This window comes from Anolis carolinensis, chromosome 3, assembly GCF_035594765.1.
Source record: "Anolis carolinensis isolate JA03-04 chromosome 3, rAnoCar3.1.pri, whole genome shotgun sequence".
Lineage (NCBI taxonomy): Eukaryota > Metazoa > Chordata > Lepidosauria > Squamata > Dactyloidae > Anolis > Anolis carolinensis.
This window is the reverse complement of record NC_085843.1, coordinates 257,360,669-257,387,495: the sequence shown is the minus strand read 5'-3', so window position 1 is coordinate 257,387,495 and position 26,827 is coordinate 257,360,669. Positions and strand designations below refer to the sequence as shown.

The following is a 26,827-nucleotide window of genomic DNA, read 5'->3' as shown; positions in this document are numbered from 1 at the left end:
CTTTCCCAAACACTGAGGAAAGAAAGCAAAAGACGTGCTGTTTAAAAAAGCAAAATGAATAAACCCTGAAACATAATAATCTGAAAGCTGCCTGATTTACCGGAATGAGATTTGGCTGTGTTTGTTTTAACAAGAATTGTGCAAGCTTTCAGCCCATTGAACCAAGCAAATCAAAGGAAAGGAAAGCACTAGGAGAAACCCAGATCTTATAAAATGGGCACATTCTTGTCTTAAACCAGAGAAAAGGTAAAGGACAGAAAATGAAGCTGGTGGTACTGAGCCATTTACTGGCTTGTTTCTTTGCAGTCGCCTGGGCAGTAAATAAAGAATACTACCTTGGAATTGTAGAGACCGATTGGAATTATGCACCAGGAACAAAGGACAAGATTTCTGGGAAGTTATTTTCAGAAGAAGAGTAAGTGATACCAGTCTTGTACTTGTCACTTTAGTATCCAAAAGTGAACATTAATATTTTAGTATGAACTATTGATTTTAATGGGACTTAAAGCATGAATAAACACAATGCAGCCTATAACTGCAGGACTTCTAACAATCGTATAGATATTTTGTGACTTGAGATGATAGGGAATAAATGTAGAACAGCAGGAGTTATTTAATTTATTTAAACATACTGGGTGCATCTACACTGGAGAATCAATGCAGTTTAATTGCCATGGCTTAATGCTGTGAAATTGTGAGTTTTGTTGTTTCATGTGGCATTAGAGCTCTTTGTTAGAGAAGGAGAAAGATCTTGCAAAACTATAACTCCACGATTCCATAGCATTGAGCTATGGCAGTTAAAATAGGACAAGTTGCATTAATTCTACACTGTAGTTGCACCCATTATTTGTTAGTGAGCACTTGAGCAGAACATTAAAGGATCACAAAATCTTTAAAACTGAAGGGGACTAAAAAAAACTATCTAGTCCATCCCCTGCCATGTCGGAATTCACAACTAAAGCACTCAAGAAAGATGCCCATCAAAACTCCCAAAAATGTGAGTTCACTGTTGAACCACTTTGACAATAAAAATATTTTAATATTTAGGTAGAATCTCTTTTGTTGTAACTTGAATTCATTGGTTCACATTGTAGTCTCTGGACTAGGAGAAAACAAGCTTGCTGCATTTTCTATATGATGTCCTTTTAGTTGAGAGCATCTGCACTGCAGTGTTATAGTAGCCTGGCACTTTAACTGCAATTGCTGCATCCTATAGAATCCTGGGATTTGTAGTTTATTGTGACACCAGAGCTCTCTAACAAAGAAAATAGCTCCACAAAACTATAAAAACCAGAACTCCATAGCATCGAGTCATGGCAATTAAAGTGGTCTCCATGCTAAACATACCCTTCAGGGAGTGAAGGCAGGTTATAAATAAAGTATTATTATTGCAGTATTATTATTACAGTAGAGTCTCACTTATCCAAGCTTCTAGATTAACCAAGCCATTTTTGTAGTCGATGTTTTCAATATATCGTGATATTTTGGTGCTAAATTCATAAATACAGTAATTACAACATAACATTACTGTGCATTGAACTACTTTTTCTGTCAAATTTGTTGTATAACATGATGTTTTGGTGCTTAATTTGTAAAATCATAACCTAATTTGATGTTTAATAGGCTTTTCCTTAATCCCTCCTTATTATCCAAGATATTCGCTTATTCAAGCTTCTGCCGGCCCATTTAGCTTGGATAAGTGAGACTCTACTGTATTATTATTACCCAGCTCCCTCGGATTTCTAGTGCTTTTGATATAATCCAATTGAGGTGCTTATAAAAATGACAAAACCAAAAGTAAGTCACTCCATCAGCTATTTATTGTTCATTCTGCAGCAACGGACCAAGCTGGGGGGTGGGTGGGGAGGGATCCAATTATCCAAATCCAACCTGGCAAAATATTATAGTTTGAACAGCTAATATATATTGTCAGAACATCTACCCATTAACATCATAAGCTATGACTGAACAAATGTAATACTTCTTGTAAGTATAACAGATATTTGTGCATGTGTATCAAAAAGTCCTACAATAAGAAAAGACATTTGAATCTCATTTTTCAAAAGAAATCATGAAAGGTTATATGTAAATTAAGACCTTTTACCTACGTTTTGCCTTTTTCTAACTTGTTAGTTTCAGTTGTATATCAAGCTGGTTTGTGCTAGTCTCAAGGAAAGGGATTTCCGCCATATCAGACTTTTCCTTTCAAGTCCTCTCAGTCCTTTCAATTTCCTTCTTCTTGCCTATTAGCTCCAAATTGCCTGTCTGTTTTTCTCAAGGAGAAGGGAACCCACAGGCAAATGTACTCCCATGGCTGTCACTGTAGGAAGATTGCAGTTTGGCACTTTAACTGCCATGGCTTTATGTGATGGAATCATGGGAGCTGTAGTTTGGTGGGGCAGCAGTATTACTCTTCAGAGAAGGCTAACAACCTTGTAAAACTACATCTCACATGATCTGTAGTACTGAGCCATGGCAGGTAAATTGGTGTAAATGCACCCTTAGTTTTTCAAAGCCAGTATTGAACATCCAGGCACTTCCAGGATTTTCTTGTAGTAGTTGGTGTTTAGATGCATTGTTTACAGTCTGTGTGGCCTTGTGACCCACTGCTTAGGGTAGAGAAACCTTTAAAAAAATTAATTCTGATAATTCAGTGGAGGTTTGGGTATGTTCCAGAGGTCAAGGATGGATTTCTTACATCATTTCCTTAGATTACATTGCACAACAATTGAAATACAAGAACAGTCTCTAGTCTGCAATGATTTTTAACCCCATGTTTCTCATCCATCTCTTTAAACACCTTTCTTTTGCTTTCTATATATGTTATACAGTAATCTAATATACTTAATTTGTCCAATTCTTTCTTCATTCTAGCTATGAACAATCATGAACAAAGATTCGTATAGCCATTTTCATTTATTAAAAAACCAAAAAGGATATGTAAAATTTTTTGGTCTCTCATAGAATTAACTTAATAAGATATTGGCAAGCATGTGCCAAGAAACTATTATTTCTGTTTCTACCTCTGTTCATGAATTGGAATTAGTGAGTATATTCCATTTCAGCCATTTTTATTTTTCAGCAAGGAAAGTATTTGGTTCAACCCTTCCACCGGCCCCCCAATGGGATGAAGTCCTATGTCAAGGAAGTGAATTTGTTGCCTTGATTGTTTGAGGCTTAAATTGATAGTAGGGTGTAAGATGTTGACATTCTGGTAGAACGTCTCAGTGAATTCCATGTGCCCAAATGATTGATTTCTCTCTTCTTTTCTTCCTTCTTTCTTTTCATGCTTTTGACGACAACTATGTAGTTTCAATGCACCATTGCAGTTAGCTGACATTTATATGCCCAATTTATAAAACAGCTCTTCACTTTTCCATTCTTCAAAAGTTACTTAGTTCTTCTTAGTTAGTTTTAAATTAATTAAAATATTTGCATGCAACAGTATAAGTACAGTACGAGTACTGGAACTGTATTATTCATCTAGTGAAATCACAGGCCGTATCTATTGAAGTAATTAAAAGTTACAGTTGCATGGCCAAATGAGTGACATTGTACCCTGTCAATTAACAGTCATAAGTAACATGGCTATACTGTTGTTACTGGAAAAAGGAACTAATTGCCAACAAATCTGTACATAATATGCTATTTTCAAATTCCAAGTTAATGACAAGTAACTTCTTGTTTGTAGCACCTAATTTACAAATCCCAAACCATACTGAAGATTAGTAACAGTCTTCCAAGAAATAAGATTATGGGGATACACCTAAGAAAGATGTCAAAACGGAGGGCCGTGCTGTTTGCTGGGATGTGTTGAAAAGCAATGAAAAGTAAAAGATTGTCACATAGAAAATGAGTTACATTTCCTCATGCCTCACTTTAAGATGCCCTTGGGTAACAGTAACACAATGACAATGGCTGCTTTAGCATTCAAAATCAACAGAACAGGTCCTGACCTTATGGTTATTTGTTTATGCTACCCAGCCATCATAGGCATCAATTTTATTTTCTTTGCAGAAAGCTATTGGGCAAGCAATGAAAAGAAAGCCAAGAATTTTAAAAAACAAACTCTAGCAATAAAAATACACACATGGAGCACATCTGAAGAGGGAAAAGGTTAGCACAGGGGTGGGTGATGCTGTTGAGACATACGACAGACCTTCACTGCTCTTGTGTGCTTGCTCTTCTTATTAGCTGTCTGAAAAATCACAGAAGCATAGGGTCAAATTTCATCTTGGTTAAAATTAACTGAAACTGGACAAGGCTTGATGTTTCACTTTTAACTTCCAGTTAAACCCCTTTAGCTCTTGGGAATCTTAACTATGAGGCAGAGGTTTTTTAAATGAAAGCTATTATCCTTTCAGGGAAAGAGAAGGAAAAGGACACAATGTCTTTGTCAACAGGAAGCCTTACAATTAAATATGAATTATTTGGACAGTCCAAGAAGAGCCACAATATACACCTTTAGTTTAATTCTCAGAGCTTCCTGAAAAGAGACTCAACTGACCCCTTTTCAACAACACTGGTTTCTCTTGGAAATTATACAGTCCTTTTAATTCATTATTGCTGAGAAGCAGCTTAGTGGCTAACTATAGCAAATGAGATCTGGGTAGCATTGCTAGGCTTCTTGAGATTCCTCTCTTGAGATGAAGCAGAGTCTGAGAGCTACACTGTGAGACTTGGGGCCCTTTTACATTACTGTACATAGTTTTAGTGCTATGATTCTATTTTAACAACCATTAAAATGCCCTCTAAAATCCTAGCCTGAGAGCTTGCTGGATGAAAATACTAAATGCCCTTCCCCAAAGGGCAAATCATAGAATCATAGAATAGTAGAGTTGGAAAAGACCTCATGGGCCATCCAGTCCAACCCCCTGCCAAGAAGCAGGAAATCGCAGGTAATCCTAGGATTGCAATGGGTGCTGCCATAGGAGTTCAAGTGGAACCACAATGCAATAACAATTGTATGAAAGGGCTCCTGGATAATCTATAAACTAGGGACTCATAGGAAAGGACAAAGGTAATTGACCCTATCGAAGGACAATAGATAACTTTCTGAAGATTGCCTGGTAAAATTATGGTGATAGATATCATTGAAATGGACCAATTGTGAAGAGTCATTAGTTTGTTGTAATATTTAGTTTAGCTTAGTGATGTTTCTTAAAGGCTGGAAATCCTTTACAGAGTTTTTGTGGAAGTAAAAGAAAGAAAATTATTTGGCAACCTTTGGTTTTGATTATTACAAATAATAAGTCATTGAAGTATCTATTAGCAATATGGATTGTTGTTCTTGTGTGCTTTCAGGCACTTTATGTCACAGGTTTGTGTGCGACTTGCCCAGGGGCACCAACTGGTTTTCATGGTGAACTGAGATTTGAACCCAGTTCTCCAGCATCATAGTCCAACACTCAAACCACTCAAAGGAAGATCAGAAGTCACTTTCTTCTTCACTTTATCGTATTATATTTCAAACATTTCAATTCAAAATACTATAAAGGGCCCTTCCACAAAGCAATAGAACCCAGATTACCAAGGCAGATGATCTACAATATCTGCTTTGAACTGGATTATGTGAGTCCACACTGCCAGTTAATCCAGTGTAGATTAACTGTGTTAGAAGGTGATTAGCTGGCCCTGATTGTTTCATGTCTGGAATTCCCCTGTCCTGATTTTAGACTTTTTAATACTTGTAGTTTTTAAATACTGGTAGCCTGATTTCTGACAATTACCATGTCAGACTACACAGAGAAGCCACTGACATCCACAAGCATATGGACAATTTCAACAAAAAGAAGGAAACATGAAAATGAACAAAATCTGGCTACCAGTATTTTAAAAACAGGACAGTAAATAAAGAACAACACTCAGAAAACAGGAATTCCAGACAAAAACAATCAGGGCCAGCTAACACCTCCCAACAAAGGATTCCCCCCCAAGGCATGAATCAGCCAGACCTTGAAGCTGAAAAGCTATTCAGTGCTAATCAAGGCAGCTAATTGAAACATCCACCCATTCCTCAAACAGACAAGAGTTCTTTCTCCCACCCTGGACATTCCATAGATCTATAAACCCCACTTGACTAGTTTCCAACAGACGTCACAACCTCTGAGGTTGCCTGCCATAGATGTGGGTGATACGTCAGGAGAAAATACTTCTGGAATATGGCCAGAGTCCGGAAAACTCACCAGTGATACAGCTGTTGCTGCAAGCCTAGCTCAGATGAGGGCTTCTTATAAGGCACTTTGAAAGCAGGAAAAAAGACATACACGTTAGATCTGGGAAGATGGAGCATGTTGAATCCAAGGAATAGATACAGGGAAAGTTGCCAGGTGTAGGCTATCTGGAAGTGAGAGGTCTTTCTGTCTCTTCCTGGGAAGCCCGCTCCAGCCAAGGGTTTTCCCTGCTTCCTTCCTTTCTTCGGCATGGCTGGGCGCTTGCCAGGGCTGCTTCCGCATCTGAATGCGCACGCTGGCTGCAGAGGCGCAAGACACATGAGCACATTTCCCTCCCTCCCTGCCTGGGGTGCCTCAACAGCGCCCCTAGGGGATTTAGTGCCACCCACAATTGCTTACTTTGCTTATAGCTTGAGCCCCCCTGGTTTCCATCTACCTTGTTCTGTGCATTCAAGTCACCAAAGAGTGCTGGTACCTCACCAAACTACAAATCTCAGGATTCCATAGCATTAAGTCATAGCAGTTAATGTGGTGTCAAATTGAATTGATTCTACAGTATAGTGTGTAGAAGTAATACATGATTATCTGATACAAATATCTGTTGGTTGCTCTTTCAGGCATGCAAGTGTCTTTGTCCAACAAGGTCCAGACAGAATAGGAAGCACATACAAAAAAGCTGTCTATGTGCAATTCACAGATGGCTCCTACAAAACTGCTGTCGAAAAGCCTTCCTGGTTGGATCTTCTAGGACCTGTTCTCAAAGCAGAAGTTGGAGACAGCTTTACTGTTCACCTGAAAAATTTTGCTTCAAGAGCCTACACTCTTCATCCTCATGGAGTCAAATACACAAAAGAAAATGAAGGTAAACTCATCTTTTTAAAACTGCATAAATAGCTTGCTGCACTCACAAATGTATTAGATACATTCTTGCCTTTTCTCTGACACACACACACTTTTTTGTTTATTCAGTTTATCAACTACTATGTAAAATGTATATGAAATCACTATCACAATAATACAAATTGAAAAAGCAGTAAACACAAAATGAATCATGATATAATAATAATGATCTGTGTTGTTTGACTGATTTATTTCATTTTGTAGGTGCGCTTTATCCTGACATGACTTCAGGTTTGCTGAAGAAAGATGATATTGTGCAACCAGGAGAGCAGTATGTTTACACCTGGGAGGTCACAGAAGATCATGGCCCGGCAGAAGGTGATAATAATTGTGTCACCAGGATTTATCACTCTCACATAGATGCCCCAAAGGATATTGCTTCTGGGCTTATTGGACCCTTGATCACTTGCAAGAAAGGTAAATTTATTTATTTACTATTTATTTACTATGTTTATATCCTGCTTTTCTCAACCCCGAAGGGGATTCAAGGCAGCTTACAGATAGGTAACAATTCAATGCCTTAAAAATAATGTACAATTAAAATAAACATTTAAATTGAAATTAAGATAACAATAGAAAGTGACCGATGGCTGCTGCCATTTTGATCCCAACAAATAAGAAACAAAGTGTTCCCCATCCTAGTGGCTGGACCAATATGCTAGCCTGTTCTTAGATTTGTTTAATGTTGTGACTCTTTTTAGGAGATGCTACTGCTCTTATCACAGTTAACTCCTTATTATATTACTTTTTTCTTTGTTCCTTTTGCTGTACAGTACAACCCACCCCCCATCCATGTGAAATACATTTCTGGACTTTCCATGGAAACAGGAAACTGTGGATAATAGTGAACCCTATTGAAATAAATGACTTCTACCAGATGTTACCATAGAATCATGCTGGAGAATCTAGAAAATTCCTAGCTATCCTCTCTAGCAATTTTCCAGTGTGAATCTATGGTAATTTCTGGCAGAAGAACCTAGAAAATGTCCAGAGACTACCTATTTTGTCTGATGTGGGTAGGCAAAACCCCAGTTACTGGCCCAGTGGATACTGGGGTCATGCCACCTGCTGTAAATATTCCTGAAATGGAAACAAACCCCTAAAGGGTAGGATATTGGTGCCATTCCTACATAAAGAGAAAAACATCAAAAGCAGTTCAGCATGGCAGACAATCAAATACCTAAACAAAATGAACAGATTGACTCCAGAAATTCATTATGTGTCTGACTTCTCGATACTGTTTCCTATGATTTTGTCCTGCAAACACAAGCATCAGTTCTCCAATTTCATTATGGGCATTCTCATAGTAAACATTAATTAGAAAATGAGAAGTGTTTGAACTGTATGCTTTTCCTAGGTACACTGCAGGATGGAAAAGATAAAGACGTTGACCGAGAATTTATTTTGATGTTCTCTGTGATGGATGAGAACTTCAGCTGGTACTTGGATGAGAATATCAAGAAATACTGCTCTGAACCTGACAAAGTTGACAAAGAAAATGAGGACTTCCAAGAAAGCAACAAAATGCATTGTAAGGAAAATTTGCGGAACGGATTGTTTTATACATTAGTTTGGATATATGCAGGCAAAGTGATTCAGGGGAGATGGAGTAATTTCTATATAGCAATTATTAGTCTAGGAATATATTATGCCGATGGTGCCTTTAATTTTGCTGTAGTAGACCATGTTGCATTGCCTCACAAACCTTCTACTTAATATTTGGGCCATTATGCATTTAAACCCCTATAGTTGAACTTTATGATTGTTATCTTTAATGCAGTTTCTTAGCATTAATCAGATATGAATTTTGGATTTTTATGTATTTAATTAGTCATTGAATGGGACCAAATACTATGAATGCCCAAAGGGAAATGCATTAAGATTTCTGAAAAAAACTGTCACAGACAGAACGCCACCAGATAAAGTTCAACACAGTTTATTAAAGTTACAGAACTAAAAAGTGCCCGTATGAAACAAAGGACTAGGCAAACACTTGCCTTCAGTGTAAAAGGTACACAAAAAAGACTCCGCTGATACTAAAAGCGGTTCAAAAAATAAACCGGATTAAACGGGAGTTTAATCCGGGTTAAACAAAAATGCTTACTTCAGCCTGGCAATTTAAACAAACAAAAGTTGATTAACAAAGATTCAAAGGAACATAAATAGCTGGCAGCAGATTCCTCTCTGCTACTCGAAAGCTGCAAATGAGTAACTAAGGTTGTTACTCCTCCGTGCAACAAACGGAATCCGGATCCAGGCACATCAATCAGGGTAGCAACGGTCAGCAGGGTCCCAGTACGGTCCGAGGTCGAAAGCCAGGTACAGACGTCTTTAGTTCACCAATTCCACCGAAAGCCACAGAAGGGGTAGTCCGAGGTCGTAGTCAGTCAGTCAGTCCAGCGTCAATCCAGAATAGGCAATTAATGTCCGTCAAGAAGACGACGGAGGTCCAAGGTATTCAGCAAACGAAACACACCCGTCTTCAGGAAATTCCCAACAAGAGCCCAAGCGTTCGTCCAGATTACCTTGCCCAACGCAATTAGCCCTGGATTCTAAACCCCATTTTATGCCAGTTTACAACTCCTCATCGCTGTCAGCTGTTACCCCAATTCCAGGTGCCTCATCATCATCATCCTCATCAGAGCTAAAACACCTTTGACTACGCCCCACAGCATCCCCAGCTGTGGATCCCGTTCCATCCCTCCAACTCGTCCACGGGTCCGATCCTGCAACCCGCCAGTCGCCTCCCACACCATCATTGCCAGTGACACCCAAATCCTCCCTCACACGAGTCCATTCCATGTCATCCTCCTCAGAGCTAACCACCTCTTCCTCCATTCCCTCGGTAAAACCCTCAAAGGAGTCTTCGTCTGTTGGTTCTGCAAATAAGTCCCGCAGCCGTTTCCTTTCTTGCTCCTCAAGAGAGTCTGACTCTCGAGGAGTCTTACGACCACGTCTCCCAGTATCGGAGCCATAAGGCTCAACCATAACAAAAACTGAATATTCCCAACATTAATAGAATACAATCTAGATTTAGATTTATAGTATGCTTGGAGTTGTTTGAAAAAGACTCAGATCCAAATGTTAATGGTTTTTAGATGCCAAGTTTTGCTGAGTGTTTCTCACGATTTCTGATGCTAAGTGTTTTCAAATGTCTGTAATAATGATGTTTTCATCTATTCTTTTAAAAGCGATCAATGGATATATGTATGGATATCTTCCCGATCTCAAAATGTGCACACAAGATAAGGTGAAATGGTACCTTTTTGGTGTTGGTAATGAAGCTGACATTCATTCAGCTTATTTCCATGGGCAAACCTTGATAGAAAGAAATCATCGAGTTGACACAATCAGTCTCTTTCCAGCAACCTTTATAGATGCCCTCATGGTACCAGAGAATGATGGGGAATGGCTGCTGAGCTGTCAAGTCAATGATCATATAGAAGGTATAAAACAAATGGATTCATCCTTATCTATACCCAAAGTATTTATTGTTGCTGTTGTTGATATGTGATTCTAACTTGACTGTGACTTACAGTAGGGCTTTCTTAAGATTTATTCAAAGGAAGTTTGTCACTGCCTTCTTCTTAGGGTGAGAGTGTCCAAAATGTCCTGATGGATTTTCATGGCTGAGTGGCAATTCCAATCACATTATCCTAGACTTCTAAGGCTCTTTCACACCACATAATTATAACTATGGTTTTATATTAATTACCATGATTTCATCCCATGGAATCCCAAGATTTGTTGTTTAGGGAGTGGCTTTCAAAATTCAGAACCAAATAGCTTCAGTATTTCACCAAGCTAGAAATGATAAATATAAGTGTTTAGATTGAGGGGAGCATGTCCTTGCAGTGGTTTTCAACCTGGAGTCCCCAGATGTTTTTGGCCTTCAGCTCCCAGAAATACTAACAGCTGGTAAACTGGCTGGGATTTCTGGGAGCTGTAGGTCAAAAAACATCTGGGGACACCAGGTTGAGAACCACTGTCATAAGATCTAAAGTTTCAGGCTTATTAATTCATTCATTAATTCCCTATCCTATGCCATAAAGACCTAATTCTAATTGTTAATTACTACTTGAGCAGATGCATCAAATCAACTGGAATTTCTAACATCAAAATTTGTATAAATTTCCATTTATTTGTGGGTGTTTTTTTAATCTGTGCTAACAATTCAATTTTGGCCAAGATGTACACTAAAATCAGTGTAAACAATGTAATTTATTTTCAATAATTTAAACATTATTAAAAGGCATATTAAAAAGATTCCGGTTTAAACCAAACAAGTGGTTCCATTCACATGGAAATTGAAACAGAAAGACAAAAAGCTAGTGAGTTACCGGCTAACTTATTTATACTTTATTAAATACATCTAATTGATTTCAAGATGACTAGAATGTGCCAGAGCTTGGAAAAGAATTTTTTGGGCTGCAAAGCTCACACGCTTCCAATTGGCATGGCTACTGACCATGAAGGCCAAGATGTCTGGGTGTCCCCAAAGTTCTGTCCATGACAAAGCTGGCTATGATTTAATAAATAGACTGCATGTTGAGACAGAGAGAGAATTAAAATATAAGTAAACCAGTCATTAACATCATTTTTCTGTTTTTTGTTTTTCCAGGTGGCATGCAGGCCATTTTTGAGGTGAAAAACTGTAAACATCATGTTCCCTCTTCTAGGAACACTAAAATAAGGCGTTATTATATTGCAGCAGAGGAAGTTATTTGGAACTATGCCCCATCTGGATTAAACAACTTTACAGGAGAAGAAGTAATTCATGATGAGTAAGTATTATCCTTCAAACAATCCAGGAAACAGCAGTTAAATCCCATACTATATTCTCAGGGCAACCTTGTGATGTAGGCCAAGCTGAGAAAGATCATTTCACCCAGGGATTTTTCAAAAATCCAAGCATGGTATCACTGGCTTTCCTAGTATGCTTCAAATATATTCGCCAACAGAGCTTTCTCATCTAGCTCAGTATATATTTAGGAGACAATGAGTCAAGCAGGGGTCTTCCTATGTTCTTATATTTATTTATGTGGGATAGTAGCATATCAACAAAGGCCTAGATACCTTAAAGCAGGCATGGGCAAACTTTGGCCCTCCAGGTGTTTTATACTTCAACTCCCACAATTCCTAACAGCTAGGAATTGTGAGAGTTGAAGTCCAAAACATCTGGAGGGCCAAAGTTTGCCTCATTAACTGCCTTAAAGGTTCTAGATCCTGTCTGATCTTGAATGCTAAGTAGGATCACCCCTAGTTAGATGGAAGACCACCATGGAATATCAAGTGCTGTAGGGTATATTTCAGAGGAAGGAACTGGCAAAATTACCTCTGAGTGTTCCTTCCTTTAAAAAAAAAAAACACGATGAAGTTCATGGCAACTTGAAGGCACATGTGCATACACACAACAATGTTTGCAAGAAAGGTCCTTCAAACAGGTATACTAGAGCAGCTGCTGCTATCTCAAGGGCTAGATCTAACATAAAGCTGGGTAAGACTAAATATCAAGGATAGGCACATTTATCACTCTCTGTCTCAGTATGATGCCGACTCCTCTTTCTCCCACTACAATGGTACCTATCTTGTATTTCACTAGAGCATTAATCTGTAGTCAGATGTAAACTGGAGTGGGGTGAGGACATCTCAAAAGAAGTATGGAGAAATAGAGATGGGAGAAACAGACTGGTCTCTTGGGTTTTCTGGAATGGGAGGTGGCTATGAACCGTGCTCCTACCCGAGTCATACAAAAACAAAAGTTTAAAATGCATCAAATATGCTTCATAGAAAGTCTCCTTGCAACCAACTAATTATTAAATGCCTGTTTGGTTAAAAGATCTTTGTCTGCTGGCAGAAGGAGGCCACATATTGTTGGTCAGTTTAGTTTGTTAGAGAAACAAATTCTACCATCTTGGATGAACCAATGAAGGAGGCTCTCTCAAAAATTTTGTTTTACCAGGAAATGAGGAGAAACTGAGCATGCTTTTCTAGGCAGGACTGAGCTGAACTGGGTTAAAGGTACTCATTGCTGGTGGCTTCCATGTTCCTAGACTGCAGAATCCACCCTGGGTTTTAGCCCGATACATAAAACAGCTACTCAAGGCACTGAGTGTATTTTGGGAGCAGGGTTACCTTGAGACTGGGAGCAGATTTACAGTCTCCTCTCTCATGGGAATGACAAGAGGATAAACACTGTCAAAATTCAAGTGAAATGTGGAATATATTTCTCTTAAGGCAACTTTATTTTGCTACACAGGGATGCCAAGACCTTTTTTGAAAAAGGCGACAAAACAATTGGTGGAACTTACAAAAAAGCTCTTTTTTATGAGTATCTCAGTGAGGCATTCAAAACACGCCGGAGGAGGCTTCCTATTGAGGAACATCTTGGAATTTTAGGTAAAACTGAAACTACTGGCAGCCAGTAACTGTTAAGGGGAAATGGTTTAAATGGGATGCCTTTTCAAATGAGAGCTGGGCAGATAGAGGACATTTGGGCTCCATGCAACCCCCAGATTAGTATCAATTTCTCAGAGACTCCTGGTTTCCAGTGATGAGCAGCCATGAGCTATCATTGTAAATATCCCACTGTGCACTGGAGCACACAATACAGATTCTTACTATGTTCTGGAGCAAAGTTACATTGCCAGGATTTTGTGGGAAAACTACATGTTTCCCAGTGAAGATGATTCAAATTGTGCTGGTTGCTGATGCTGGCAGGCTTACCAAAAGCAAAACATGGTAACCTTATTGTTATTGGTCAATCTATTTTATATATAGTGCCATGATTATTGCGATGAAGTGTTTTAAATCTTATTTTTAACTAGGACCCATCATTAGAGCAGAGGTTGGTGAGACTATCCAGGTGACCTTCCGAAACAAGGCCAGTTATCCTTTCAGTATTCAAGCACATGGTTTGAGCTTCAGTAAGGACAATGAGGGTTCTTTCTTCAATACCAGTTCTGGAGGTAAATATGCTTGTTTGGAGACTAGTCTGATATTGCGATGAGCGGAAGAGGCAAACTACATTACTCAACATGTATACATTGTACAAGAATTATTGGTGTGTGATCATTAGTGGGATTTTCCTTTTAATTCTGAACATATTACAGGCAACACAAGACCATCTTCACATGTAAATCCTGGAGACACATTCTATTATGAATGGGAGGTGCCAGAGACTGTGGGTCCTACTCCAGAAGATCCAGATTGCCTAACTCGGATGTATTATTCAGCATCAGATCCTATCAAGGACACTAGTGCTGGTTTGGTGGGTCCACTCTTGGTATGCAGGAAGGGGGCTTTGCTTCCTTCAGGGAGACAGGTAAGGCTCTATCCCATTCCAAACTGTTCTGCTTTTCACACACACACACACACACACACACCCAACCCAGGCCTTTAAAAGTTTCTCTGGTTGATACATCGTAATGTAAGATCCTCCTTTCCACTTACTCCACATCATACATGACTTCATATGCTCCTGTCATGTCTTCACGTATTTGACCTTTTCCTTTCAGTTTAACAAAACTGACACAATAACAAAGAGGATCTTGGCAAGTTAGAAAGCAGCAGGAAAAGAGTAAGACCACGTGGCAGATGGGTAGAGTCAATCAAAGAAGCCACGTACCTGAGTGCAAGGCCTAAGCAAAGCTGCTGCTGATAAGATAACTTGGAGGTCTCTCATTCATAGAGTCACCACAAGTCAGTCAACTTGATAGTAGTTACCAACAGCAACAATATAAGTACCGTGATTATCTGACAGGAAACTTTTATCTAGGCAGTTCTGATTCATTTTGTGGGAAAAGAAAATATAAGATCAGAGTTAGTATAAGTTTAGGCCTAAAAAGTATCTTTGCACAGCTTTTAAATTAGATTCAGAGATATTTTCATTAATTAGATAATAAAATAAATGCTGTTATACAGAGAGATAATCCTATTCACTGTAAAATAAAATTTTCTCTATTCCACTTCTCCATTGCTACAGAAAAATGTAGACAAGGAATATTTCCTCCTTGCAACTGTCTTTGATGAGAATCTGAGCTGGTATTTGGATGAGAATATTAAACACTACACAAATACCCCTAATGAAATTGACAAAGAGGATGAAGATTTCCAGGAATCCAATATGATGCACTGTAAGTTTTATTTAGCATACATACTGAGTAAGGCAAATTTTTACCTCTTTTTTGTTTTCAATATTGAAATTGGCCAAAATAGAGGATGTCCACCAGAAATGTTAATGGGAAGGAAAAACACAATGGGCTCCACCTCTTCCATCCCTCCTTTTATGTCTCTTTCCCTTGAAGCACTGTGTGGTCCCAGAGATTTTGGGGCACTATTATAGGTGCTGCTTAATGAGAATTGGAATTAGATATATCTTGTCCATACTGGCAATTTTAACTAGCAGAGGCTTTTCAGGGGTTAAGGCAGGACACTGCTCCCTGGTCCTGCTTGGACATCTCTGCTATTTCTTGGTGGCCTTCCATCCAAATGCATTGCTGATAGACTTGGCCTAAAATCAGGCAGCTTCAGATTCAAACATTGGGGAGAATCAACACTCTTGACTTTTATGTTGGAAGTGGAATTGCAGTTAATTTTCTATGCTACTTGGATGATTGCATTTTCCCCTCCATAGTGATTTCTTTATCTACTGCAAAAACCAGTGTTCATGATGTATAGTATTTGTAATGGGTAGAAGAGGAATGGACCCAGTTCACTTTTATGACCATTTGCTTATTTGCTTTATATATATGTAGGTTAACATTAAGATGTCTAGAATTACTGGATACATATCAGTTATAGATTTGTAACTGTAGGATACAAATCCATAATTGCAATACTGAATACCAGCTTCCTTCCTGTAGTTACGATGCTGCGTAATTCAGTTGTCCTTTGCCCTAATTCAGACTACTGTACATGAATAGGGAAGATTTAAATCATCCCTTCCAGACACTTTTTGTTTTAAATTAGCCAGTCTAAAAATGGGGAGGGGGAACTCATCAGGCCAAACCTCCTGCACTAGAAGTGGGTGAAAGAGCTGAGAAATAAGGCTTCACCTTTTCTTATTTGGTTTACTTGGAAATGGAAATGAAAATGTGGTTCAACTGCATGGTACATATTAAAATTCCCTTAGGTAAAGAGGTTCAAGAAATAGGTCTGCTTGTTCTCATAGATTTTCTAATTTGCTGAAAGGCTTCTTATTGATATTAAATTTGAAAAAGACTATTAGCTGGGAATGTTGGCAGATTGTTTAATTGTCTTATTTCTTTGGCAGCCATTAATGGATACATGTATGGAAACTTGAGAGGTCTTGAGATGTGTAGTGGAGAAACTGTTTCTTGGCATCTGATTGGTTTGGGATCAGAGGTTGACATCCATGGAATACATTTTTCAGGAAATACTTTTCTAACTCAAGGGACAAGGAAGGATACAACCAATCTATTTCCTCATACCTCTGTCACAGCTATTATGAAGCCTGACTCAGAAGGTAAACAACAAAAAACTGTCTTTACTATTTTAAAACATTTGCCCAGATGTTGTTGCAGCTAATCCTAATATACACATCCTGTGTTTTTCAGTTGTGGCATATGCTCCTTCAAAACAATGTCTGAGATCCTATTTTCTCAAGCAAGGTTCATCCTCATAGCTATAACTTCTGATACTACTCCCTCCAAAATATACCCCTAAAGCCAAGCCCTGCCCTAACCAAAGAGTTTCTGTAGCTCTGCAAATTGAGACACTGGGAGATGACAGCTGTAGTGTTCTCTTGGTCAAGGGACACATTGAGATGGGCACCTGGAGAGATTTAATGTGGCCCTGCATTATGATTTCCCAGCACCTCAGTCTGAAGTGCTGCAGATAGCCTTCGTTTGGGGATCTGTCTGGTTTGGGGATCTGTTGGTTGCTGGAGTCCTATTGGGTGAATCCCAGGAGTTTCTAGATGATTGGCTGGCTTACATTCTTATAACCTTTAGGTGGGATGCCAGCCAATATGTTTAGTTATATGACACTTCCTTCTTCCTTCCAGAACAATTATTAATATTGTATTTCCCATGTACCACAGCTCCCAGAATCCCCCATTCACTACTGCTGCAGGCAAAGGGATTCTGGGAGTTATCATCGACACCAAACTTTCCCAAGCTCTATTGTGTTATTGGTTTTCCTTGAGAACCTTCAAACATGTCATCAATAAATTCTAAAGATTTGGGAAATGGCTACCCAAGGTAGAACATTCTGGAGGGTTGTAGTCCAAGAAGTAAGCATTTCAAAGCTCTAATAAATACTATGGTATTCTCAACCCCCCCCCCCCCCCGAGCTATTTGCCTAATTGATTGAATAGATGCTTATTTGTTAGAGGAGGGCAGATATTGATAGTCAGCATATCACACAGAAACAACATACATTTTTACTGATATTACCTTAATAATATCCATTATTTTGGGGCTATTTTTGCAAGGGAAAGATTTCTCTATTTTTGATTTCTGTCTTAAGTTTGTTCCAACCTGTTTCTTATTCAGTTAAAGTCTGAAGATACATCTTTGTGTATTTTTCTTATTATAGTTGTATACAAGTTTCATGAATATCAATTTTACCATGCCTCTACAAAATACAGTGCATCTTGTATAATACAAGTTTTTGTTCACACTTTCCTTAATATATGCATTTTTGCATGTAAAGGCAGTCCCCTAGTTACAAATCACTCATAGTTAAGAACAGAGGTAAAACAACAGGAAGTGAGAGAAATCTACCCTTAAGAATGGAAATCCACTTCTGGAAGAATTATCATGGGGAAAAGGTGTCTCCATTGAAGCTTTATTACCAATCTTTGTTTCATTGCCATTTTTGGGAGCCCAACATTGAGCTAAAAAGATGCCACTTGGGGTTTATGAATCAGTGCTCTAGACTATGTGTTTCATATCCTAGAAGCGCTTGGCTTGTTTTCATCTGTGTGCTTCCTGTTTTTTCTTCTAGGGATCTTTGAGGTGGCATGTCTGACAACAGATCATTATACAGCGGGTATGAGACAGAAATATGAAGTAAGGAGGTGTGATACTTCGCCAGAGGAAAATGTGGGATATCTCCAAGAGAAAACCTACTATATTGCAGCTGTAGAGATTGAATGGGACTATTCCCCCAACAGGACTTGGGAGCATGAGTTACATCAATTTCATGATGAAAGGTATAATAATGAGAATAACATTTTCCCCTTTTCATTCATTTCTAGGGGTGAAACTGTAAAGTATATGAATTCATAAACCAGGGAACTTTTACGCCACATAGTTATAGTGCTATGATTCCATTTTAACTGTCATGGTCCAATCCGATGGAATCCTGGATTGTCATTTCAGGAAGAGGTTTTTAGAATTCTCTGCAAAGAGCTCTAGTGTGTCAAGAAACTAAGAATATTTGAATTTCATAGGATGCATCCTTGGCCTTTGAAGTGGAAACATAGTGTTATAAATATGTAGAGTGGAAGTATCCCCAGTGTGGTGTAGTATTGTACTAGGGGCCCTTTCAATTTATAAAGTTATAGTGCCATGATTCCACTGAAACTGCAAAAGGTCCATCTTGTGGACTGTTGGGATTTGTAGTTTGTTGAGGCACTAGGTTCTCAACTTGTGGGTCCCCAGATGTTTTGGCCTACAACTTCCAGAAATCCCAGTCAGTTTACCAGTTTACCAGCTGTTAGGATTGAGAACCACTGCACTAGAGCTCTCTGATAGAGAATTATAAGAATCCCTCTCTGCAGTTCTAATACTGGGATAGAGTCATAGCAGTTTAGATGGAATCATAGCACTATAGTTCAAAGGGATTATTGAGACCTAGGTTGAAATTCCTCCACCAATCACTGGTGGGACCAGTCCACATCAGAGAAAGAAGACTCACTCTATGCAAGCTTACTCTGTCAGCTTTGTGTTATCGAAGGCTTTCATAAGCTGAAATCACAGGGTTGTTGTGTGTTTTCTGTGCTGTTTGGCCATGTTCCAGAAGCATTCTCTCCTAACGTTTCACCCACATCTATGGCAGGCATCCTCAGAGGTTGTGAGGTATAGTGGGAAAGCCTTCCCTGCTTAGTTTTTCCCACTATACCTCACAACCTCTGAGGATGCCTGCCATAGATGTGGGCGAAACGTCAGGAGATAATGCTTCTGGAACATGGCCATACAGCCCGGAAAACAGACAACAACTCTATCAGCTTTGTTCTTTCAGTTAGTTTCTAGTGTGCTACAGGTCTTTAGTGTCTAGAAGACTTCTTTGCATATTGATATATATTCCAGACTTACATTGCTATGTCTCTGAATTCAATAAGAATAAAATAGGTACCAGCAAATGCAGTATAAAATTTGATTAGAAGCACACATTGGATGCAATGGAACCACAGCACTCATGCAAAAACCACGAGACCATTTTATTACAAAATTGAATTCACATGGGTCTTGCCATGAATAATATTTCTATAATGCTTAAAGACTTTTGAACAATTAACGCCAAAAAACCCAGCAGCCAACAATGTGTACATACAACAAGGAAAGTCAGTACAGCACAGAAGCTGTGAATCTACCCTTGATTTTATTGTCCTCTTTGTTCAGTTGTTGAAGATAGGACCCAGAATGGCAGAGGCATCTTTCAATTTAGAATCACTACAAGAAAGCAGTGATAAGATTAAGGATCAATTTGCCAATTCCAGTGGCAATGTATCCACAAACTGGTCCTGATATATAGTGTTGGAAGAAACAGTACTAAATTTCTAAATCAGCAAGTGTGCATGCATGCATGTGTAATATAAAAGACACAGCATCTGTACAGAATAAACATTGCAACATGCCAGTTCAAAAAGAATTTCTTTGGCTGCCAATATACTTCTGATCAGAATTGAAAGTACTTGTGTTGAGCTGTTTAAATTTTTAAGTTATCAGCAAAGGCAACTTTGCTGGTAACTTAACGTACAAATTCTATGTTCAGCTAAGGACAGGAGGGATCCTCTCATCTCTGCAGGAGTCTACCCTATCCCATGCAGCTGTTGACAAGTCTACATAGGGATCACCAAAAGCAGCAACATTGCCCAGACACGAATCAAGGAACATGAACAGGCACTGCAGACTAACTCAGCCAGAGAAGTCATAGCTGAGCTCTTGATGAACCAACCTGGACATAGTATATTATTTGAGAACACAGAAATGCTAGGCCACTCTAACACTTACCATGTCAGACTACACAGAGAAGCCATTGAAATCCACAAACATGTGGACAATTTCAACAGAAAGGAGGAAACCATGGAAATGAACAAAATCTGGCTACCAGTATTAAAAACTCTAAAATCAGAACAGTAAATAAAGAACACCATTCAGAAAACAGAGGAATTACAGACAGGAATCAATCAGGGGCAGCTACATGCCAATCAAGGTGACAAGAGTTCCAACAGACAAGAGTTCTTTCTCCCACCCTGGACCTTCCACAGATATATAAACCTCCTTTTTTAGTTTTCCAATATGCCTCACAACCCCTGAAGTTGCCGGCCATAGATGTGAGCGAAACGTCAGGAGAGAATGCTTCTGGAACATGACCATACAGCCAAGAAAATGCACAACAACCCAGTAAATTTTTAAGGCTTCAAACCTCTATACTTGAGGAAGTGCCTCTTCCTATCTGAAGATTGGAACTGTTTTTGTACGTGGGGTTGCTCCTTGTCCCATCCAGGAAGCGAATACATTGTGGGAACGTGGGGAAAATCCTTAGTAATTACAGCAGTTCAATAGTGGATTATCCTCTCCTTGGAAACCTGATTGGTACCAATACTGCTTTCATTTAGGCACCAAGTAAAAGCATGGCTATTTATTAATGCCATTGAACTTCACTGATTTGTTTCAAATGCCGTGAACAGTGTTTTTCAGATATTCTAATCTCCTACACCTATTTTAATGTTGTAATAAGTTAAATAAGTTTTATTTTGTTTAAATTATTTTATTCTTTGTGAATGACAGCATCATTGAGAAAACTCTTGGAGGGCCAACTGAGATGAAACACCATTTCAGACTGAATATCTGGAGATCATATTTTTCAGCTAGAACAGAGTACAGTTGGTTAATTTTATAGCTCCCTATGAAGCCATTGGGTAGGAGTATTATTCTTATGCTTTCATCACTTTTTCTACTTTCAGTCCAGGAAATGCATTTTTAAACAAAGAGGACAAGTTTATTGGATCAAAATACAAGAAAGCAGTTTATCAGGAATATACTGACCAAACATTTAGCAAACCCAAAGAAAGAAAAGAAAAGGAAGAACACCTGGGACTTTTAGGTATGAATTGTGGCTATACTGAATATTACGGTGTGATCCTCAAAATGCATATTCATGACAGCAGTGTATCAAACTATTTACATAAATATTCCAGTGTGAATACAGAGCATCCAGATGAGATGCCGTTTTTCCATTCACTGCACCAAAACAAATGTTCATCTCTGATTAGAACTTCCTCAGAATTGGAAGTATTGGTTACCCCAATACTGTGATCTATATGGTGGACATTGAAATGGCAGAATATTGATCCCATAAGTGCAGGGAGTTCAAGATTTTTATTTTAGCGGAGCCTCAGCCCTGCTCAATAAGGTAATGTACTGTAAATTAGCTAGAGATATAACCCAATTAGCTAGGGATGTAATCCTTTTTGGAAACAGACTGGACATTGAGCATACTTGACTGAGCTAGGCTGGCATCCTGTTAGGAAGATATGCATGGTGCATTCCCCTTTTTGGGGTCTCTGTCAGGATGGTTTGCTCCCAGCATTAAAAGTCTCCTTTGTCTTACTAAACAATCTCTGAAGTCCCTGTTTCATGGTATAGATCGGATTGCAATATTGTCTCCTTTAGGCAGAAAAGAAATGATGGCAATGAGCACTGAGACCCACCAAGGTCCTGTGAAGGTCTCAGCACCACTGTAATCATTTGCATCTGGCTATATGGGCCTAGCTAGATGGTTCTGCAATATTAGTTGCTCCTAACAAGGGGAGATTCAAAGGCGATTCAGTGGCATATGGTCAGACTCACATAAGTTTGTACATATACCTCTTCTGTTTCAAGCCACACAAGATTACAGCCCTTGCCCCTTCATTGTGTCTTCCTGTCTAATCAGAACTCCCAGTCTCTTGACACTCAAAGGGGGATGTCATCCTATGTGCCTTTCCAGTAACCTCCAGTCGTTTCTTGAAGGGTGGCATAGCTATATAAATTGAGTACAAACACAAATCCAAGAGATGTGTGAATACATGCCTGGAGATTGCCTTGGAAGTGTTCCAGCGTATAGCTTGTGAAGTCCAACTACCATGACATGGGGTGACAGGATTTGTCCCTTGCAGGATTTCTCTCATGATACAGAGAGCCTTCTCGATTGTAGCCCCTCAATTATGGAATGCCTTGCCAGTTGAAACTCAAACCACCTGAGCCCTATTTGCCTTTCGGAAAGCCTGCAAAACCTTGCTCTTCCGACAAGCTTTCAATGGGTGAAAAATTCGGGGCTGTTTTTATTGTTTTTATGTTTTATGTTTTATCTGTTTTAATTGTTGCTTTTATTGTTGTTTTTATTGTTATTTTAAAGCTAAGTGTATTGTTTTTAATCTATTTCTGTAAACCGCTCCGAGCCAAACTGGGAGTAGCGTATACAAGTTTAATAAATAAATTTTAAAAATATTAATTATTAATTATCGCCTTGTTGTGATCATCCTCAAATCCTTTGGGTAAAATTTCATACTGAGTTAATGCTGCCCAATCTCTCATGGCAGGACAATGACAGGGGAGGGGAAACACATAAATTAGAGGTTTGTCCTTACGCCGTTATGGTTTAGATTAGGAATGCTGAATATGTGGTTCCCTTTATGGTGCTGAACTTTAATTCCCATAATCTCTCACCATTGCCTATGGTGATACGGGATGATAGGTCTTGGACTCCCAACAAGAGATGCACAACCCTAGTGATCCTGCTGCCTGGGGCTTTGTGTTATGTCTGAATCAGATCTACAGTTGGAGGACAGAGTTTTAGAATGTTTTTTTGAAACATTCAGTTCAGTCCAAGAAAAGTTCAGCTTTCTTTCATTTACATTTGAGCATACCATTAAGTGGTTAAAAGCCTAAAATATGTGATAAACATGCAATTCTTCTGTACTGATTTATTATTTGTAGTTTTATACACCTCTTTGGATGCTGATGTTTCTTTTTATGCTATATCTTTTAATCCACCCCCCCAAAGGTCCACTCCTTGTTGCAGATGTTAGGGATACAGTTAAAATCGTTTTTAAGAACATGGCTTCTAGACCTTATTCTATACATGCACATGGGGTGAAAACTGATTCTCCATTGGTAGTGGAAACCAGCCCAGGTAAATATATAGTTTTATATGTGTTATTCTGTATTGTATTAAGAATTGGTTAACCAAGTTGCATGGAAAGACTACAGGAAAGGTTTTAGGTGGCAAAGGGGAAATGAAGGAGACAAAAAAACTGGAATTCATAGGAAAAATTGGAGATGTGTGAAAATTCTCAATATATAGCTGCTTTATTATAATGAAAGCCCAATGCATTTTGGCCTACATATGTTCTTATAGTCTTCTTCAGGAGCTACATAATTGTCTCTTTTTAAAAAATGTTATCCTGATCATCTTCTAAAAACATAAAAACCTTGAACCTACTTGTGCTTCTTTTCATACATTCTTTGCTTCTGAAATTTCGGCAGTCGGATTTTAGATCAATATGTACTGCCCCATGGAGCCATGGAATGTTGGACCACAACTTTGGGAACAAGATTTGCATATCCACTTGGCCATGAAACCCACTTGGCGACATGGGCAAGTCACACAGTCTTAGCCTCAGAAAACCCTGTAATAGGTTGACTTTAAGATCATCATAAATCAGAAATGATTTGAAGGCACACAAGGCACACTGCAATGGACAAGCCCTATGCAGTGTACAGAGAGTTAAAAGTAATAATATGCATGTTTTTTCATATAATTATGTGTTATTTCTTTATATAGAGTTAGTTGGTAGGGAAATACAAAAGACCTTTAGAGTATATTCATGTTTACATTACTATGTCTTTTACTTAGGTGCAATAAGAGAGTATATTTGGAAAATACCCAAAAGATCTGGTCCTGGAGAAGGGGAATCAACCTGTATCCCTTGGGCGTATTACTCCACAGTAGACCAAGTTAAAGTAAGCTCTTAATGTTATTATTTGCTAACTGTTAATTTGACTTTAACTTATGATGACCGTATGGATGAGAGATCTCCAAGTCCAAAATGAAGCTCTTCATGGCTATGATCAAATGTATTCTCTTTCCAAGAATTTCTAATCAGCTCTGTATGTTAGCTTAATTCCTTATTAAAGCTGTGTTGCCATGGACCAGCTTTGTGAATGCTGAAAGGTCAAGATGCAATTCAGTTCGCTGCATGTATCCCAATGCTTCTGAACACAGTTTTCAAGGCCAGGCTGGTGAACTTGGGTCTCTCCAGATATTAGGTTAGAGCTACTAACATCCCTGATAATTAGCCATCCTGGCTGGAACTGGAAGAAGTTAGGGTCCAGCAATAATGGGGGGAGGGGCAGGAAAAACCTAAAATCTCTTTGCTTGTGCTGGAAGATGGCATTGGTGAAAGAAGGCATTTGTTAATAATGAATGTGAAAGTAAGGGGTTACATGCAGACTTGGGGACTTACAACTGGGTCCCATAAAAATGCGTGGCTGAAATTAACAATGGTCTCTGATATTAAATCCTAGAGAAATCAGGACTGCCCTTCCCCAGGCCACATCTCCTGCTTTACCTCTTTGCGGCATCAGAGGTTTTCCAGACCTCTTCAGAAGTTTCTAAAATGTACAGAAGATTTGTATTTTATAGTTCCAGTTCAGAGGGATAATCCAGTCAAAGTACAGGACTGGGCCGAGGTCAAGTGAAAATTCATGCATGACTTAAATCCCATTGATTTTGATGGGGTCTAACTTGATTCAACCCATACATATAGTTCTAGTAATGAAGTTTACAATATAGCTCCACATTATCAGATGATATTTCTCATCCCAATGTACAAGTAATACTAGAAGGCTGTTTGTTTTTTGTTTGTTTTTTTGCTTTTAGGATGTATATAGTGGATTGATAGGTACACTCTTAGTTTGTCGCAGAGAACTTTTGCCTCTGCATCCACCTCCAAAAAGGGTGGAGTTTGCTCTTCTTTTTATGGTGTTTGATGAAAATGACTCTTGGTACTTGGATGAAAATATCAAGACGTACTCTGCTAATCCAGAAGATGTGAACAAGGAAGACGAGGACTTTATTGAAAGCAATAAAATGCACGGTATGTCAAGTATCAATTCTAATAGTGAATCACTCTTTAAACCATCTCTTCTGTTTTGGTTAGCTTATAATATTTGTTATTCATATAGTAAAAACTATCTAAAAGGGACAATAACTGGATCAAGCTGCTTTAATGATGTTAAATGATGCTTGGTTTAAAAGTTACAAGAATCTAGATTAGAACTTTATTAAGATTTAGACAAGGCATGTAGCTTCTACTGAATACAGTAGTCTGGTCAGCTTGCTAAAATTCTTTCATGCAAATATTTCACATTTATTTTTTCTTAGTCATTAATGGAAGAGTGTTTGGGAATTTGCATGGCCTTACGATGCACGTTGGAGATAATGTGGTTTGGTACTTGCTGGGAATGGGGAATGAAGTAGATATGCACACAGCACATTTCCATGGCCACAGCTTTGATTATAAGGTAAAGACCATGATTTTTATCCCTGCCTTTTCTTTTATGTGAGTGATGAGGTCAATGGCACATATGCTGAAGTTAGGTTTGCAAAACACAGGCTATATTTTGCTGCAGTGTTGTTCTACACAGAATAGCGCTATGATTCCAAACAGTGCCTTAATATCCTCAGTGTCCCAGTCTGGGGGATATGGAAATAGTTATAGCCAGGAAATCCTCATAGGTCTTGAAATTAAGATGGAAATCCCAAACTTATTAACCAAAAGGCAACTTTTGGAAAAGTTTAAGAATTTGGGTTCCAAACTGTAAGTCCTGAAATCCAGAGCCAGATGCTGCAGCCACGGTTCTCAAATAGCATGTGGAGATATAATTTTTGACTGCTTGATAGTCAAAATTAAATTAATTAATTAAAAATATGATTACCAATACATTTTAATTTACATTTTGTCTTACAAATAAAGTTATCAGCATTTTCAGGTACAATTATGAGCAATTCTTATACAAAAGCTATTCAAAACTTCCAATTTTCTGAACTCACTATATTACTTTTTTGTGATTAGTTCAATAACTATTCTTGTGTTGACTGTCTGTTTCCTTCCCTGATGCTTTCTAAAAGCAAACAAGAAACTTCCGAAATGATGTCTTTGATCTCTTTCCTGGAACCTTCCAAACTGTTGAAATGGTTCCAAACAATCCTGGGACCTGGCTATTGCACTGTCATGTGACGGACCATATTCATGCTGGTATGGAGACTACCTACACAGTGCTTCCCAAAGAAAAGTAAGTAATAATATGATTAAAGAGAAGTTCTTACATTTAACTAGGCTAGTGGCTTAAGCAGGAGAGGCAATATAATATACCCTATCAAGTATGGGCTATGAAGTATTTCCCAAATTTAATGGCATGACTCCTACTGGTTAGTCCCACTGAATCAGTTGTTGAATGATGAGTCAACATGTGGGCAAATGTGAGGAATTCAACTGATCTGTTCTAGTTGGGATC

At 38.6% G+C, this 26,827-nt stretch overlaps 1 protein-coding gene across 1 annotated transcript in view; it reads left to right on the top strand.

Annotated features, from left to right (window-relative positions):
* Positions 1-26,827, top strand: part of cp (ceruloplasmin) — a 28,614-nt gene continuing 1,787 nt past the window's right edge. The window contains exons 1-18 of the mRNA XM_003218193.4: positions 1-415; positions 6,791-7,035; positions 7,278-7,490; positions 8,431-8,604; positions 10,265-10,519; positions 11,695-11,857; positions 13,333-13,472; positions 13,901-14,041; positions 14,186-14,397; positions 15,058-15,208; positions 16,348-16,560; positions 18,045-18,252; positions 21,232-21,371; positions 23,313-23,441; positions 24,165-24,271; positions 25,191-25,407; positions 25,695-25,834; positions 26,442-26,605. Of these exons, the coding sequence (XP_003218241.2) occupies positions 261-415; positions 6,791-7,035; positions 7,278-7,490; positions 8,431-8,604; positions 10,265-10,519; positions 11,695-11,857; positions 13,333-13,472; positions 13,901-14,041; positions 14,186-14,397; positions 15,058-15,208; positions 16,348-16,560; positions 18,045-18,252; positions 21,232-21,371; positions 23,313-23,441; positions 24,165-24,271; positions 25,191-25,407; positions 25,695-25,834; positions 26,442-26,605 (3,167 nt within the window). The 5' untranslated portion in view covers positions 1-260. The remainder of the gene's footprint in view (positions 416-6,790; positions 7,036-7,277; positions 7,491-8,430; positions 8,605-10,264; positions 10,520-11,694; positions 11,858-13,332; positions 13,473-13,900; positions 14,042-14,185; positions 14,398-15,057; positions 15,209-16,347; positions 16,561-18,044; positions 18,253-21,231; positions 21,372-23,312; positions 23,442-24,164; positions 24,272-25,190; positions 25,408-25,694; positions 25,835-26,441; positions 26,606-26,827) is intronic.